The sequence below is a fragment of the Convolutriloba macropyga genome, chromosome 1, assembly GCF_964194025.1.
Source record: "Convolutriloba macropyga chromosome 1, txConMacr16.3, whole genome shotgun sequence".
In the NCBI taxonomy this organism is placed as follows: Eukaryota; Metazoa; Xenacoelomorpha; order Acoela; family Convolutidae; genus Convolutriloba; species Convolutriloba macropyga.
In genome coordinates this window covers 3,681,604-3,700,554 of record NC_134468.1, presented here as the reverse complement: position 1 = coordinate 3,700,554, position 18,951 = coordinate 3,681,604, and the positions used below count along the sequence as shown (strand labels likewise).

Genomic DNA, 18,951 nt, shown 5'->3' with positions numbered 1-18,951 from the left:
ATAAGGCTTACATGGCTAAGAGATTACGTAATAGTTTTCTCGCTGCTTTATTTAAATAGCGCGTTGTTCTCTTAGTTTACTCGGTAACAATATATATATATATTATATATATATATATATATATATATATATATCCCGGCTCCACAGCAGAATGGTTCTTTAAGACACTATAGTAATAACGGAACTTTTGCATTTTTGCCAAGACGTCAGGAATTGCTAAACCAAATATCTTTCAGTTTGGATATGCTTGAGTATAAACTTATACAGAACACAATTATCGCAAAGTTTTGTTCTGTTTAGCTTTCAAAGGAATGAACAAGAAATAAAGCCAGAACTTCGACATATTTGGAAATTTGAGGACAACCGTTCATACTATTTGCATTCCCTGGAATTTCCAGTTTTGTGTGTTTTCACACGTAAATATATGAGACCCGTTTTGTCCATAATCAAAATCATAAACATAGCAATTCTTTTCCCCGCTAGTTGTTTCCAACTTGCTCAAGATAACAAAATGAAACATTTCGCATTTTTCTTAACGTTTATAGTTACTTTATTGCATATTGGCGCCAATGGTGGCACAGGTGAGAATTTTTACAGTAAAGCAAATAGTAAAATTATTCACTTTTTAGTACGGTTTCTATAATGTTCGATTGTTTTTTTCCAAACATGTAAATTAATAAAATAACCGAAAGGTTAAAGTTTACATGCCTTCACATTAATCAGGAATATATATTAAAATAATCAAAATTGTACACATTTTCTGGTTATTGATTAATGTTACCCCTTGAGCAGGTCGTTCCTCTATAGACAAATATATGACCCGAATGATCCTAATTTTATGTCTATTGGTATATTTTCATGCTGACATTGCGCTGACAAGTTATACAATTCTATACAATATTAATAGAATTTTGACGTCATCCCCCCCCCCCCCCCCCCGGTTGGTGGGCATATAATTTGAATAAAAGGATAAAACCATCAATTTGATTAAATTCTTAAATTTGTACCGAAATATTTTGTACAGATTTGACTGAAACAACACTATTCTAAAAAAATTATTTGCTATGAGAGTATGAGCTCTTTCGAATTGTCGAAACGAGAAAATTTACTACTCAACTCTAACTGTCCATAAGTGAAAAAAAATCAAAAACAATCAGCTTGATAAAGTTCTTCTAGAAAGATTGGTACATAATTATCTTGGTACATATATGTTTTTGAACCAGTTTCTAATCAGACGTTAGAGCTCAACAAAACCATTGCAAGGACTGAAGATTCGAAAACTTCCGTCCATTATCCCAAAAAGAAACAAAAACAGCGTTCGAGTGTCGACTCTTAAAACTCGTTGACACCAGAAAGAGTAAAAATGTGCATCTTTCGTCTGAAAATCTATCAGAATCAAGAATCCGATCTGCAGTTAAGAAAACGGAAGTCAATAATTGAAAATGAAGGATACTAAACAAAAACTTGCTTACAAATTTATTGGGCTCTGATTTCGCTTTAGGTTTCACAAAATATTCTCTAGATTTTTTAAGTGCATGGGCTGCATCTTGGTACGTTTAAATTGGGGGCCAAAATAAGGATAAAGTTTTTGAACGTCACGAAAAACTGAATGTGATCCAAAAACACAACGAGAACAGCTTATAAAAAATATTTGCAACAAATAACTCGAAATCAAAAAAAACTTTCTCTTCTGATTTGCCCAAGTTTAGATAAAACTTTATATAGATTGCAATTACGATTGTATTAACGCCAACATTCAAATTTTACGATAACCAGAAATCCATTTTTTGTTATGTACGATTCATTTGAAGGTTTAAACGATTTTGTTCTTGAATAATTGAAACATTGTCTTTGTTTTCATCTCTAATGATTTGAATAACAAGGTTCTCAAAAAAGACCAAAACCAGAACTTGAAGAAATTCCTTAATTGGCACAGAAGAATTTTGCACAGATTTAACTGAAACAACCTTTCATGATCCAGGTCGCTTTTTGTTTAAAGAACCAGGCTACGGTAACAAGAGAATTGGCGTATTCTCTACTTAACACAAATTATTCCAAAAGAACTTTTGAAGCTTGTCGAAAAAGATATAATTTGCAACTAGAGATTCAATTTCTTTGGATTGTCGGAATAAAGAAAAAAACGCGCTACTCAGCTCTTGACAGACATAAATTGTGTAACTATTTATCACTAGTCATCACTATGCTTAAAAAATAAATCATTTTTTAATCAGACTTTGATCAGACTTTAGAGCTTAACACAACCATTTAAAAGACTGAAAACCCATTAGTGAGCGTTTTTCCCCCAAAACAACAAAGGCGTTTGAATGCCAACGTCTAATATTGGTCGGTTGTAGGAGGTCAGAAAAATGCAATTTTTATTGGAATGCTGTGCTGTGTAGAATGAAAAAAACGATCTGCCGATTTGAAAGCGAAAAGTCTTTGATTGATTTTGAAGGATCCAATAGTCAACAAAAAATTAAAAAATTGCGTATAAAACGCCTTGCCTCTACTTTTGCGGATTTAAAATTCTTGAAGTATTTTTGATAATAATGTAGATTAAATAATCCTTTAATTATTGTCAGACAAAAAATTTTCTAAGCCAAAATAGGAACAAAGTAGGAGTTCCGAGGATCATAGAAAAACTTCAGTTACTTTTTCTAATTTTAGAACAGAAAAAACTACAACACAATGACGTTTTTTCTCTTCCACCAAACCTGGATATATACAAATTGAAAGAAAAGATGAATAGTTTTGGATTTGTTTTTTCACGAAAACTTTTGTGTATTTTCAATACTGTTTAAGTTTTCAAAAACTGTTTTGTTGTCCTTCTAACGCAATATAAAAATGAATGACTATATTGAACGAGAAGCTTTTTCTCGGAACGATTGAATCAATAGAACATAAAAAGAAATTTATAATTAAAAGTTTTCAAAAAAAAATTATAAAAAGTTTGGTCCGTTCTGATCTTATTAAAAATTTTTTCGGCAAAACTTTTTTCTGCAAAATGAAAAATATGCGTAAAAACCGCCTTCCTCTACTTTTGCCCATTTAATGTTCTTAAAGTAGTTTTGAAAATAATGTAGATTAAATAACACTTTAATTATTGTCAGACAAAAAATTTTCTAAGCCAAAATCCGAACAAAGTAAGAATTCCGAGGATCATAGAAAAGCTTCAGTTACTTTTTCTAATTTTAAAACAGACAAAAAGTACAACGCAACGAATTTTTTCTCTTCCACCAAACCTGGATATCAACAAATTGAAAGAAAAGATGAAAAGTTTTGTCAAATTTGTTTTTTTACGAAAACTTCGGTGTATTATTCAATACTGTTTAAATTTTCAAAAACTGTTTTACTGTCTTTCTAATTACATTGGCTGCATCTTTAAATGGAACATAATGAATTAAATGCCAAACATAATGAACTAAATTTTAAACGTCTAGAAATTCATAAGTGTTTTCATTCCTCATAATTTCTGTTTTCAATTCTCATAATTTTTGCAATGACTCGGAAAGACCGAATCAATACAACATAAACAAATTTTGTAATTTAAAATTTTGAAAAAAATCCTAAAATAGTTTGGTCCATTCTGCTCTTATTAATTTTTTTTCTGGAAAACGTGCCTAATTCAGATTACCCTTTATCTACGAAAGTAGTAAAATTGAGCTTAGTTTTAGTTTTGAGAGAAGTATAGGGAACAGAGATCGAAAAATTCATTTACATTACGGCTTTTTTCACAAAAAAGTTGTATATCTGTTTGCTCTGTAATTTTTTTTTGCCAACTGAGACGTTGGAGAACTAAAGACAATTAAATCAAAATTAGCTATTGATGTAGGATGAATCAAAATTAGTTTCCATTTCAGTTTATTGTGAAATCAAAATTATTATAGTTTTGCAAAGCCCTGTCCAGCCTTTGCTTTTCAGTTTTACACCAAGCATTTTTCTGTTCTCAAAAAATTAAATTTATACATTATAAACTTTTAGAATTTTACTTGACAATACATATGACTTATAAAATTTTAAAAGCTTTCGTCCTTCATCATTTTAAGAAAAGTTTAGTTTGACTTCTTCACCAAAACCTGTGAATAACTTAATAGTTATGCGTTTCTGCAATTTCAAAAATTTTTATTTTCATCCCAACACAAAAATACGCTTCGAAGTTAAACTGGAAAAAAATATATAAAAATCTTTTGTAAAGATTTTTTTATAGCAAATAAACTCACAGGAAGTGTATTTTTTTCTGATCTAATGAAAGCTAGATTATTTGAAGCCTATCTTATTAAATGGAAATGGACAAGGCTAACTCCAAGTTGCTTATAATTGCTAGAGACATGAAGTAGTGATAAACAGTTTTTGAATTTAGGTTCTGTTTTCAAAGAATTTATTTCCTTTTTTCGTGTAATGCCTTGAGTCAAATTTTTAATCTGTTAGCTTAATTAAACTCCACAGAACTGGAGAAGATCATTTTAAAAGGGCATAAGGGATGAAAATAAATTAGGAACTGAGATAATTGGTTTCAAATGTTTGTTTTTTCAAAAATTTTTTTGTTGATTTTTGGGATTCTTCTGATCATTAATCTGTTTTAAATTACACAGTTTGCGAATTTTGTTTTTTCAATGGAATTTCGATTGGTTAAAATCGAAAATTCTCAACGATGGGTAAAAAAAAGGGATATTTTGGCGAAAGACCAAAAAGCCTCCCTGGCATGTATGTTCCCACATGTCTGAAAAATGTTGAAACAATAATTGATATATATATATATATATATATATATATATATATATATAAAAAAATAATGCGCTCTTTTTCAAAAGAAATACTTATTCAAGCAGACATAATATCTATGTTTATATGTTTTTTCAATTGGAATTGGATTAGTTATATTCAAATTTCAATATTCAAAATTCACTATTTTGGCGAAAGACCGAAAACCTGCCTGACATATATGTTCCCCCATGTTGAAACATTAATTGATACTTGTTGGGTTATGGACTTTCGCAAGCGGAATAAAAAGCGTTTTTAACTAAGTAAAAGAATTAATTTCTCAAAAATGAGAGAATAACAAAATGATATTTTACAGTAGAATTTAGAGATTTACAGGAGAGATCTGATTATTAGATCAAGATGGTGATTTGAATTTGGGTATGAAAACGGACTCAAAAATCAGCTGTATATATACCCATTATCAGTGTGAAAAAGTCAAGATACAAAACTAATCTTAGCACCGTGATTTATAGTGGGGGTCGCAAAGGTTACCCAATATGGTTTGCTTCTGCAAATCAGTCGCAAAGGGAACCATAAATGGAATGCATTTGCACTTTTCTGAGAATTCATTCACACTTCCGGAGATATCATCATCATTTAATACGTGCTGGGAAGATTTTACATCAATTAATCTAACTCTAATAATAGTTATCTAGATTCACCAATTTGAACCGAATATTGATTCTCAGCACCATTTCTTGACGATTCATTTATATAATTTCTTTGATCAAAATCAAATTGCTTGTCTTTCTAATCTGGTAAGTCAAACTTTCTTTCTAATTCTCACTAAGTTTAAGACTATAGTTTGATCGAAGTTCTAACAGGATTAGTTTGGAATTGGAACTCCTGTCCTCAATTGGAATTGGATTAGTTATATTCAAATTTCAATATTCAAAATTCACTATTTTGGCGAAAGACCAAAAACCTGCCTGACATATATGTTCCCCCATGTTGAAACATTAATTGATACTTGTTGGGTTATGGACTTTCGCAAGCGGAATAAAAAGCGTTTTTAACTAAGTAAAAGAATTAATTTCTCAAAAATGAGAGAATAACAAAATGATATTTTACAGTAGAATTTAGAGATTTACAGGAGAGATCTGATTATAAGATCAAGATGGTGATTTGAATTTGGGGATGAAAAAGGACTCAAAAATCAGCTGTATATATACCCATTATCAGTGTGAAAAAGTCAAGATACAAAACTAATCTTAGCACCGTGATTTATAGAGGGGGTCGCAAAGGTTACCCAATATGGTTTGCTTCTGCAAATCAGTCGCAAAGGGAACCATAAATGGAATGCATTTGCACTTTTCTGAGAATTCATTCACACTTCCGGAGATATCATCATAATCATTTAATACATGCTGGGAAGATTTTACATCAATTAATCTAACTCTAATAATAGTTATCTAGATTCACCAATTTGAACCGAATATTGATTCTCAGCACCATTTCTTGACGATTCATTTATATAATTTCTTTGATCAAAATCAAATTGCTTGTCTTTCTAATCTGGTAAGTCAAACTTTCTTTCTAATTCTCACTAAGTTTAAGACTATAGTTTGATCGAAGTTCTAACACCCCCACTCAGACTTGAGCTGATTGCGTAGAGTCTGTTGCCATCAAAACTGCTCTGAATGTTTCCACTTTCGAAACGGGTAAGGACTTTGTGAAGATGTCCGCTGCCATTTTGTCTGTAGGAACGTAATGAATTGAAATAGTCCCATCCTCCGTTTTGTCCCGGATGAAGTGAAACTTTGTTTTGATGTGCTTGCTCCTTTTGTGCATGACTGGGTTTTGGCAGAGTCTGATACAACTTTGGTTGTCTTCTCCAAATGCTATTGGACGTTTCTGTTGGATGCCAAAATCCTCTAGAAGTTGTTTCAGGTAGAGTGCTTCCTGAACTGCTGCTGCCATGCCCTGATATTCTGCTTCTGATGAAGAAAGAGCGACTGTGGCCTGCTTCTTGACACCCCAGCTGAGTGCTGCGCCACGTCCGTTGAGCTTGAAGTAATAGCCCGTTGTTGATTTTCTGTCGTTCACGTCTCCAGACCAGTCTGCATCACTTTCCCCCACTAAATCATAACTAGCCTCTTTTGTGTAAGTAAGTTTTAAACCTTTTGAACCTTGAAGATATCGCAGAAGTCGTTTTCCGCACATCCAGTGTTGATTGGCAGGTGCATTCATATGTCTGGACAGAATGTTGACTGTGAACATGATGTCTGGCCTCGTCTGTTTGGCCAGATACAGAAGTGATCCAACCAAGCTTCTGTAGATCCTCTGGTCCACTTCTTCGTCTCCGTTCTGTGCTGTCTTAAGTTTCAAATTCAAATCAGCTGGAGTTCTTGAGGGTTTGCATTGATCCATTTGAAACCGCTCAAGCATTGTTTCTATGTAGCGTTCTTGGTCAACTGTGACTTTGCCCTCTTCTCGTCTGATTCTTAGACCCAGAAACCAGTGTAGTCTCCCTCTGTCTTCCATGTGAAAGGTTGCTTCTAGTGCCTTCTTGACATCAGAGACCACTGTCATACTTCTTGATGCTACTATGATGTCGTCAACCCAGACCAAGATGAAGGTGTGATCCTCTGCTTCTGATCTTGTGAACAAGCAGTGATCGTTCCTGCTTCTGGTGAACCCCTGTCTCAGTAGGAAGTTTGCCAGCTCTTTGTACCAGTTGTTAGCAGCCTGTTTCAAACCATAAATTGATTTATTTAGTCGACATACTAACTTCTCCCCATCTGATCCGCGTTTTACAAACTCCTGTGGCTGTTCCAGATACACTTCTTCCTCGATTGGTGAGTGCAGGAAAGCAGTCTTGACATCAAATTGGTGCATCACATGGCCTTGCTTCGCTGATAGCTGAAGTAGAATCCTGAATGTCTCTGGCTTACAGGTAGGCGCAAAAGTCTCAAAGTAGTCCTGTCCTTCCACTTGTTTGAAGCCTTTCGCCACATAGCGCGCTTTGTATTTGTCCACTTGACCACTGGGTCCCAATTTCACTTTGTAAACCCATTTGCCTGGTATGACGTCCCTGTCTGTGGGTGGTCTCACTAGGTTCCAAGTCTCGTTGTCTTGGAGTGCCTTGACCTCGTCCTTCATTGCCCGGTGCCACTGGTCCCAATCGTCACCTTGCTTGGCTTCGTAGACTGTTTTGGGTTCCACATAGTCGCCCTCAGTCACAGCAAGATGGGTCCTGACTTCTCCAAAAAATTGCGGAACATTCCTTGCTCGTGTCCCTCGTCTGGGCTCTGCTCTGTCCGCGTGTTCCAGTGCATCTTCATTGAAGCCAACTGTCACTAACTGTGAGAAGTCTTCTGTGTCACTGTCTTCCAGTGAATCTGAGTCTCTGTGACTCCCTCTTGTTGCAGTAGATCCTTCATCTAGTGCTGTTTCTCCAACATCCGAGGCCTCTTGTCTCAGTGTTGTTTCTTGTGTATTCACGCTCCCTGCGTCATGCCACTCCTCCTTTATTGCAGTAGATGTGTCCTGTCGTTCTCTGTTGTCATCGTCTTGATGACCATCATCTGGGTGCCAGATTCCCAGTTCCGACCCATCATCTAGTAGGTCAGCCGTTTCTTTGTTGTCAGGGATTGAGCCCACTTCAGACTCCTTGATGATCACATCTCGAACTGCCATCACCTTGCGTGTGTTGGGTATGTACACCAGGTATCCGTTTTCTCCTTCAGTGTAACCCACAAACTTTCCTTCCAGTGCCTTGGGTTCAAGTTTGCTGACTTCTCTGTCCCTCTTCCTCATGAAGACTGTGCAACCAAAAATAGATAATATACTAATTGGAAGCTTAGGTTTTACACCTCTCATCAGCTCTGCTGAGCATTTTTCTTCTCCTCGTATCACAACCAAGTTTCTGATCCTTAACCAAGATTCCTTGCACTGTCAAGTTTCACGCTGTTGGAACTCATCTTGAATTCTAGAACGCTGCAGGGTAAGTAAAACAAATTATTTTCTTGTGTTAGTTTTACCCGAGTTCCCTTCTGGAGTTTCATGCAGCTGTTTCCTCTCTCGAAAGTGAAGCTATGTCCCCACTCCGTGCATCTTGAGACTGATAGGAGGTTTGAAGAATAGTCCGGCACACAGAGAACATTTTTGAGTTCGCATTGGAATTCCCCTTTGTTTGAGGGTATGCTGATCCTCACACAGCCTCTGCCCACCACTCTGGAAGCCTCTCCGTTGGGATTTCTGACCACTGATTGAATGGGCACAAAGTCCAGAAACGCATCGATGTTCGTCACTATGTGATCTGTACAACCACTGTCCACTAGCATGCCTGCTGTCTTCCACTGGGTAAGAGCTGCCCAGCATTCCTCGTCTGGTGTAGCCAATGTTGGACCCATTGCCACTGAATCATGTTTGCCTCCATCTCTTTGTCTCTTGCATGCCCTGTCTAGGTGACCCTTCTCACCACACTTGCTGCATTGTGCTGTCTCCTTTTTCCTGCAGTCCTTGGCAAAGTGTCCAGGGATCCCACACACAAAGCAGTTTCCTTTCTTGGGTCCCTTCTTGAAGTCACGCTTCACTGCCAGTGCCACTGAACCACTTTGTCCCTTGTGTCTCTGCACCGTGCTCTCATGAAAGTTCTGCAGCCTTTTTCTCAACTCTGTGAAGTTCGTTGCCGGGTTGAAGCTTTCCTGTATTACAAAACTTTCATACCTCATTGGCAGACCATTGAGGACCAAGGCGTTGAAGAGGGTCTCTGAGACTGCTTCCCCTGCTTCTTGTAGCCTTGTGAGCAACTCCTGTCCTCTGATGAAGAAGCTGTCCAAAACCTCAGAATCCTCGAGCTGCAGTCGAGCAAGCTGTGCCACTAAAGTCACCACTGTCGGCGTCTCCACACTCTGAAATCTCTCTTGCAAAAGCTTGCAAGCCTTTGCTCCATCTCCAATGCCGTCATCTCCCACACAGTCATGTCTCATCAGCATGAGGGTTGTTGCATCTAGAGTCAGTGCCAGATGGCACCACACATTATTTCGTTTCTCCTTGATGTCTGCAACTTCCTTCTCATATGCATCCTTCAGCACCTTGTGGTTCTTCTTTTCATCATTGGTTGCCCCATTGGCCAGTGGCGCAGGCTCATTGGGTTGCTCCTCGGTCCCCAGTAGTGATTTGTAGAGTCCCTTCGTCTGCATCATCGCCACAAATCTTGTGCTCCAGATTGGAAAGTCCTGTGCCTTTCCTGTGTAGGTCAGCAGCTTCACTGTCTGTTGATCCATTGAAGTTTGAGCAGGCAAAACAGTTGTGAAAAGAAAAGGTACTCAGCAGAAAAGGATTATGACTGTTAACAACAAATTAGTTTTGTTTTGGAAATTAATTTTATGACTTAAAAAATTGCTGGGCCCATAACCTGTTGGGTTATGGACTTTCGCAAGCGGAATAAAAAGCGTTTTTAACTAAGTAAAAGAATTAATTTCTCAAAAATGAGAGAATAACAAAATGATATTTTACAGTAGAATTTAGAGATTTACAGGAGAGATCTGATTATAAGATCAAGATGGTGATTTGAATTTGGGGATGAAAAAGGACTCAAAAATCAGCTGTATATATACCCATTATCAGTGTGAAAAAGTCAAAATACAAAACTAATCTTAGCACCGTGATTTATAGAGGGGGTCGCAAAGGTTACCCAATATGGTTTGCTTCTGCAAATCAGTCGCAAAGGGAACCATAAATGGAATGCATTTGCACTTTGCTGAGAATTCATTCACACTTCCGGAGATATCATCATAATCATTTAATACATGCTGGGAAGATTTTACATCAATTAATCTAACTCTAATAATAGTTATCTAGATTCACCAATTTGAACCGAATATTGATTCTCAGCACCATTTCTTGACGATTCATTTATATAATTTCTTTGATCAAAATCAAATTGCTTGTCTTTCTAATCTGGTAAGTCAAACTTTCTTTCTAATTCTCACTAAGTTTAAGACTATAGTTTGATCGAAGTTCTAACAGGATTTGTTTGGAATTGGAACTCCTGTCCTCAATTGGAATTGGATTAGTTATATTCAAATTTCAATATTCAAAATTCACTATTTTGGCGAAAGACCGAAAACCTGCCTGACATATATGTTCCCCCATGTTGAAACATTAATTGATACTTTTTAGAAAAAAAATGCGCACTTTTCCATATGAAATATCTATTCAAGCATACATAAACTCTATGTGTTTTACATAATAGCTTTGTGTTTCAGTAGACGTCACTAAGACTCCTAATGTGAGCTTGACAAAACCGGTGCATGAGTGGAATACGAGTGACGTCACCCAGTGGATGGAGACCTCTGGCATACTTCCACCTTACGTAGTCCTGATAGACGGACAAGCAATCTGCGAGCTGTTCAGGATGCTAATAAAGAGCCACACACAAGGACCACCGGACAATTTCTACAATTTCGTGGCTTCTCTGCCCTCATTTGACACACTGTCATCTCTCAAGTTTATCTACCACCTGCGGGAACTACAAAAAACTGATTTGAATACGTGTCCATGAATGAAGAAACTCGCACGCAAAGTGCTCGATGACGAAACCTTTAAATTACAAACTCTGCAAAATACTCACCTGAGTGATATAAATGTTCTCAAAAATTCTTAATTTTTTTTTTGTAAATAAAAGTCTTATAACTAACAAATGAATTCTATAAGTTTTTCGCAACTTAGCAGTTGACGTTCTGTGCCTAATATGACCAAAGATTGAGCCTGCTTAGTCAATTTTAACCGATACTGAACACTTAATTTAAAAAAAAGGTAAAAATGCAAACATTATGCGTTTGTTTACAGGTTATAATTGAGACAACCCAAATCAACATTCAACAGATGAGCCAACAACTGTTTCGTGGATATCAACTATAAAAAATTCAAAAAGTTTATGAATTGATATCGGATATCATAAACAAACTGCTTTATTGGTCTACAAAACACTTTAACCCTAGAAAGTAAACAAAAATTTGACCAGAAGGCGAAATTACTTGTTGAACAATTTATAACTCTCATCAAAAAGATGCTTTTTTTTATCAGAAAGCAGCAATTAAAATGCAGAAATTGCAAGCTAATCTAAATAACACAAAACACTCCAATTATTTAGTGCTTGGTGATCGGATCTGTACAACAGAAACATTTCTAGAGAGCTTTTTGCATCCTTCAAACATAGAAATTCATTTAACACTAAGTCAACAAGGAGGCTCGGTAATGTGCGTTCGCACATTATGTTCCGACCCCGCTCATCTACTTTTTTCACGTAATTGTCTAACAAATAAGGAAGAGATTAAAAAAAAATTAACATATCAACATATCGTACAACAAACTACTAAAAGAATAAAAAAATCTACTCTAGAGAGCCTATGAGACCTGTGGCTACCATAATATGACTACCAGAAAAGACGGCAATAAAAATCAAATAGTTACAAATATTAATTACGACTAAAACTCCTTGTCCATTTTTTGAAAACCACTAATAACCTAATAAAAATGGCATCAGATAAAAATTACACAAGAAGATTAACCGGTACTTTTTGGAACAAAATATGGGACTTGTCCTCAATGCGAATCGGCAACAAGTCGGCTAGAAAGGAGCAAAAGCGGCAAAAGTTTATTAAAACATTTCTTTTTTTTTAAAAAAAAAAAGAATTAAATTCGAACTGATTAGAAATCATTGAGAGATGCGCATCAAATGAAATCATTGAGAGAGTTTTTTATGCCTCAATAGAGAGCAACTGAGGCTTTTATTATCCAGGATATGTCATACGACTACAACAGAACGACAAATACTGGCAAAAACGAAAAAAATGCACGAAAAATTATGCACGAAAACGATGTCCCCACAATCAATTAAATATTAAGCTCATCACTGAAAACATTAAGAATCTTCGTTTGCATTTTTTGCAGGTGACAACATTTGTAAGTAAAATGACGCCCATTATTGTGATACTGTGAAAAGAAAACAAAAACCTACAAAAAAGGGGCAAATTTGCAAAATTCACGAAAATTGGTTTTATGAAAACTGGTTGTTTCAAGAAGAAAGACCACTTGAGGATCATAAAACCGTTATGAAGAGCGAATTGTATTTCATAAGACAAATGATGTGAATTGTATATAGAGATGCTTAGCTACAATTTAACAGAAATAAGATTGGAAGATCTCAAAAATCTATCTCTTTTTTATTAAAAATAAATATTTTTAAAATTCTTAGCCCACAAAAGCTTTCCGCTAAACGAGTAGACAGTTTGTCTTGCAACTACTTGGAAAAATAATTGCGACTGTTATTAATGAGACTAAATCATGGGACTATATGATAACATTAGATACAAGCTGAACTAATAAGTTTCACTACCTATTTTACGAAACCACAGTTTTGAAGCCATTAAATTTAACCGCGATTAACCATAAGATATTAATCGCGAGAATATGACATCTTCATTTACGTCTTCTTTGATCATCATTTTTGATCATCAACAATTGAAGGCAAAAGTCAACAATTCAGTTAAAATTCACCAAAAATCTTCCTCAAAGACATAAAAACCCTTTGGTTCTCTGAAAACAAACTGTATCTACATTTGACCTCACATTTACGCAAATTAGAGCTGACATTAACGGAGCCGTAAATAAAAAATATTGTCAGTAATTAACATTGAAAAGAACAAATAAAATATTTTGAAAAAATGCAGCATCAAAAAAAACCAAAAAGTCTCTGATTCTTAGAGTCCATGATATTATGAAATCTCTCCTTAATTTTGTCGCGCGCGCAGCAAACCGACCAAGTGTTCCAATTATCTGCAAATTAGACTAATTGTTGAGTGGAATTCTTCAAATATTGAATAAAAAGATGCATTTTGTATAATTATCGAGTTAAACCTGCAAAAAACTGCAAAGTTTTGAATCCAGAACACTTTCATACGGCGCCTAAATGCAACTAGCGTTCATTTTTCAATTAGGGAGTCTGTGTTAAGGTTTCTAGGTCACTAAGTTTGGCAAATTTTAACAAAGTGGACCAAAAAAGCACATTTTGTGCCATTTTTGATGAAAACAATTGAATTTTAAAAATTTTATCAAAAAGATAGCCAAAAAATTTCAATCAAACAGTTCACCAACGCTCCTCTATCTCTAACGGTAAAGAACAACACTCTGCCGTTAAACATTTTAAATTATTTTGAATTATATTAGCGAAATTCTGCCAATTTTTAGCAAAAATTACTGAAAATGTGAACAAAAACAGTTGCATGTTCACAAAATTTAAACCTCGATAACCCCACTGTAAAACACGAAAATTGAACAAAATTTTTAATTTCGTATTCTAAGCTGGACGGGCTTTTTAATGATACCACTCACAATTCTCTACGATGAATATATCGGTCGGCCAAAATTGACTGAACAAAAAAAATTATTTCATTGAAAACAGTATTTAACCATTCACTCAAGTGCTCAATTTTAAGACGGAAATCAAAAGTTAAAAAACTTTTGCTAACAAAAACAAACCAGATCTTTGTGAAAACGCACAGGAAAAGCAAACTCTAGATTTTCAATTTGCTTCCATATTATACTCAAAAGCATGATACACAAAAGCTTAGCTAGTATTGCTAGGCGCTCTTTTCTGACCACACCATTATCGAACAACGTGTGTGTGTGTATGTGTGTGTGTGTGTGTGTGTGTGTGTGTTAGTGTGTGGTGTGTGTTAGTGCTTGGTGTGTGTGTGTGTGTGTGTGTGAAGAAGGTTTTTTGCGTTGGACGCACAAAACGTCTCTTGCTACTTTAACAAGCTATCGTAACTCTAGCAATGAAGTCTTTCTTTCTGGCTGTTCAGCCCAATTATGCCGTCACAATAGATTTTTTGGAATAGCAAGTAATCCGTTAAAATTATTCTAGCCGGCCAAAATACGCCTGATTCTGTGTGATTGAACGACCAGCTTATGAGTGGAATAATATACTGAGGTCACTCAGTGGATGGAGAACTGCGGCAAACGTACATTTCGCGCATCATAAATTGACGGATAAGTCAACTGTGGGCTACTCAAATTATTAACAAAAATTAACACACAAGGTCCACCTGACAGTTTCTGCAAAATCCTGTTTTCTCTCATCTATCGATATGGCGACTCTCAAACTCACATACCATCTGCACAAATTTTTAAAAAAAAACACATTCGAATACATGATCATAATTGAATACTGATTTATTGATCAGCATCTCCTGAAAACGTAATCAAGAATGACGAAGTATGTAATTTGATATAATATTGAAGGAAGTCTCTTTGTTCAATTATAAGTTTTCTGTCAAAAAAATTTACAGAAAAGAACTTTTATTGGCAATCGAGATGTAGGAAAAGTAAGTATGACTTTGTGCGTCTTTCATCACCGCTGATTCTGATTTGCATAACATCACAAATCATATCAGGTTATCACTGTAACCAAGAGGCATTCAATTTCCGGAAGCCCCAATTTTTGTGCCTTGGGGTTAACAAAGCATTTTTGGATGAGAGGTTTCTAGACAATAATTTTTGTCATCTGATATGCCTATCAACAACATTAACAAGAACTGCGTGTTCAAGAAAAAGAATTCAAGGAGTTCATGCGAACCTATTTTTTGTGCAGATTTTGCAAAACTTTGGCTAACGGCAAAAACATGCGCGATATAAATTGATGCTTCTCCGAACAAAGACTTTTTGTCAAAAAATTGATATTTTTTTCTTTTATGATCGCACCACTTTTGTCCATTTTGTTTATTTTCAGATTTTGTTTTAGTGAGGCCGTAATTCAAGTTTTAATAGCCACTCCAAGATTATTAGCCGCAAAACGACATCAGGGTCTGTTATTGACCCTCATACAAAATTTTCTGAGAAATTTCCAGCATTATTACTCATTTTGCCTGTAATGCATCAAGTTGTTCAATAACGTTATTGAACAATTGAATGGTCATTTATTTAACAAATTATCTACTAGAGTCCAAATTGAAGTATAATCGTGTTTTCGAATGCCAACATAGTCAATCTGTTACGGTGACATATTTCTTCACTTGGTTTTTTGTGTTGGAGCTGAGCTTAAGGAATAACAAAATTGCGTAGGAAGTAAAAATTCAGCGCAGAATCAAAACACATCCAAATAAATGCGTAGAACAAAAACTATTACTGCGTTCTAATTTTATCCGGATTATCCAACCCCTTAGCGAAAAAACTGTGTACAGCGAATCAGAAACAGCCGCGTATGCCACGTAAGCAGAAAAAATTGTTAACAAACATAACAAAAATAAGAATTCACAAGTTGTTTTGTCAGCCCAGCAACTCGAGCTAGCAAATAAACTCAGCAATAAAATTGTTGAAATAATATAGCAGTATATTCGTTACAGCGTGTTGCCAAAACCAAACACTTGAGCAGTGTAATTGTTAAATTATTACTGTGTCCTGATACCAAAATTTGTCTTGAGCAATATTCTATCAAATTTTGTGTCTTGTGTCGAAAGCGTCTCAAACAGTGAATTCAATTTTTCTGTGTCCTGATTTGCAATCTTCAGTTGGCTTTCCAGGCATATATTTTTGCCTTTGATTTGTTTCATCAGAATGATTGAGCTGGTAAATCGTATAGTGTGACCTGTGGACCCAGTTCAATTGATAAAAAAAACTAAGTTAGTTAAAGTAGTTAATGCAACGGTAAGTACAACAGAACGGATATACAGATACAAAAGCAAACTGCGAAAACGAAGTATCCGGACAGATTTTGTAACCACTCAGAACAAACTTGGTTGTGTAAAACTTTCTTTGTGATAAACAAACTGCTGTGCAACTCAACAAGTGAAGTGCCAAAGGCATCAACGAATATAACAAAGCTCAACAGGCAATTCAACAACGCAAAGCCAATTAGGCAAAGTGCATTAGAAGTCCAATAGCAAGGCCTAATTAAAGCAAATAAACAAAAGTACGGAAATCTTAGGAATTTCGCGACCTTCAACAAGGAAATATTAAATTAAGAGTTGCGCAATTTTCAACACGGAAATCTTAAGAATTCCGCGGTTTCGCACATGGAAGTCTTAAATTAAGAATTCAGAGATTCAAGCTGCAGTCCCAAAGTACAGACAAAGTGACTCCGTTACAGAGTCAAGACAATTTGCACAGACAGATTAGCAATTGCCAAGAACAACTCGAAGCAAAAACTCAAGGGGGCCAGTAGCTAATCAGGAACAACGATAGATCAAGCAAACTCAAGACGATTTATCAACAGCTACTGAAGCGTGACGACTCTCTTTTAATTATTCTGCGGAAGCGAGCAAATATTCTTCTTAAAGTTCCCGAATTGTTTGAACGTTACGAAGCCGAACGACTAAATTTCTTACAAATGTTAAACTCAGATTGGTTACCATATATTCACGGAGAGAAAATTATGTCAAATCAACAAGTCATTCAACTGTTTCTGCATCTGAAGCAGAACCGCCAGTAATTGATTCATTGCCAATTGATCAAAAACGTTGTCTCTCAGAAGGGAAGTACAACACAAGCCACAGGACACTGAACACCGTTACGCAAAACAAAAAATCAAACAATCAAGGTCTAGAGAACGGTTCGGAAACATTCTCAGCGAAAAGGATTGAATAAAAAATGAGTGACTTCGAAAATGAATTCAAAACAAAATTGCAAACCGAAAGAACACAGTTTGAGGGAAAGAAACTTGAGCTAGAAATGCATATGAGAGAAATAGAGATGCAACATCAGCTTCGGGAAAGGGAGCGAGAATTAAAGCGCAAACGGCAAATCACAATATTGGAGAAGGATGATGTACGTTCTCAGTCAACGAATGCTCGTGACAAGTCGCCTTTCAATTGGATCTCAAAAAGGAGAGATGTCTCGGAGTGTGCCAATGCGATGAACGAAACACAAACACCAACTCGACCAAAAACCCGCTTTGATGTCAGCCCAGAACGGAGTGGAGACAGCCATTATTCACGATATCTGAGCTCTCGGGATCGCTCAGCAAGTGTTGAAGACAGAGATGTGTTGCACAAAGTAATATTCGCGCTAACACTGGACATTCCGGCAGTAGCATTTTACCAAAGTTGAAGTTGAATAATTTTGACCGAAACCCGCTGGAGTGGACTGAATGGTCTAGCATGTTTATCACAACAGTAGATAAACGCACGATTCCCGATTCAGAGAAAATGAGCCACTTGAAAACGCTACTAACAGGCAAAGCAAATTTCGCAATCTCGGGAATAGGATATTCTGGAAAGTTTTACAGCGCTGCCTGGAGCATACCAGAAAAGAAATTCGGAAGATCGCATGTAATTATAGATCCGAAGCTTGAGAGCCTACGAAAAACATATCAAGTGAAGCCTCATGACTCAGCAAGCCTGATTCAGTTTTCGGTTATTGTCTCTAACTTTGTAAACGTGCTCAAAGAGTACAAACAAATTGGTTATCTGCAATCAAGTTCAAAGTTGTATAAGGCAGTTGATAAGCTACCACAGATACTCAAAGAGAAATGGTGACTCTATGTTGAAGACAAGGACAAGGACTGGCCCGATATGATCATGTTTGATAAATTGCTATCAAGAATGGCATTCGTGCGTGAGGGATTCTAAGACACGCGCAATACAAAAGGAGAGAGACGGTTCTCGAAGACGTCAATTTTCAGTTCCAGTTCCAACGTAAAAGAAATTAAGCAAATGCAAAACAGCAACTGTCCACTGGCGGATGGTACTCATAAAGTATGAAACTGTCCAAAATTTAAGAATATGAATGTCACCGATCGCTATGCAGCAGTGAGAACAGAACGCTTTTGTTATGGATGTCTGGGGAAAGGGCATGCAATGAAAGATTGTAAAGTCCACCCGTGTGGTATAAATGGATGTACTAAAAAGCACAACAGACTGCTTCACTCAGAAAACCAAATGGACGAGGGTAGTCACGCAGTTCATATAAGCGCAGCAACAATCAACCAGAGTAACCAAGTTACTAATTTTATTCAAATAGTTCCAATATCGGTTCAGAGCGGCGGTAACAGGTTGACTACCAACGCTTTCCTCGACAGTGGGTCAACAGTATCATTCATCAATCAAAGTGACAAGGATCAACTACAAGCCAAAGGCACGGCGTTATCTTGAACATGGCTGGCATACATGGGACGCAAGATTTGAGGTCAGAGAAGGTTCCTATCACACTAAAGGGACTGCATTCAAAGGTGCATTCGATTGA

The 18,951-nt window shown here is 36.2% G+C and overlaps 2 protein-coding genes across 3 annotated transcripts in view; both read left to right on the top strand.

The window, feature by feature from the left end:
- The first annotated feature begins 241 nt into the window (after positions 1-241).
- LOC142358643 (uncharacterized) lies at positions 242-11,405 on the top strand. 2 transcript variants are annotated; one of them, XM_075410118.1, is made up of 2 exons: positions 242-581; positions 10,980-11,405. In XM_075410118.1, the coding sequence occupies exons 1-2, from the start codon at positions 425-427 to the stop codon at positions 11,270-11,272; spliced, it is 450 nt and encodes a 149-aa protein (XP_075266233.1). In that variant the 5' UTR covers positions 242-424; the 3' UTR covers positions 11,273-11,405. The 2 variants fall into 2 exon arrangements, with proteins under 2 accessions (XP_075266233.1, XP_075266225.1); XM_075410110.1 differs by having other exon boundaries at positions 246-581; positions 10,977-11,405.
- The window catches only part of LOC142358615 (uncharacterized), a 143,397-nt gene continuing 128,718 nt past the window's right edge, over positions 4,273-18,951 (top strand). Inside the window, exon 1 of the mRNA XM_075410064.1 lies at positions 4,273-4,282. The gene's annotated coding sequence lies outside the window, so the exon portion shown is untranslated. The remainder of the gene's footprint in view (positions 4,283-18,951) is intronic.

What these genes read in the sequence shown, in the direction of transcription:
- LOC142358643 (XM_075410110.1), top strand. Translation starts at nt 425, where the DNA reads ATGAGACCCGTTTTGTCCATAATCAAAATCATAAACATAGCAATTCTT. An exon ending in TGGCGCCAATGGTGGCACAG is followed by an intron (nt 582 to 10,976) that starts GTGAGAATTTTT and finishes TTTGTGTTTCAG; the next exon opens with TAGACGTCACTAAGACTCCT.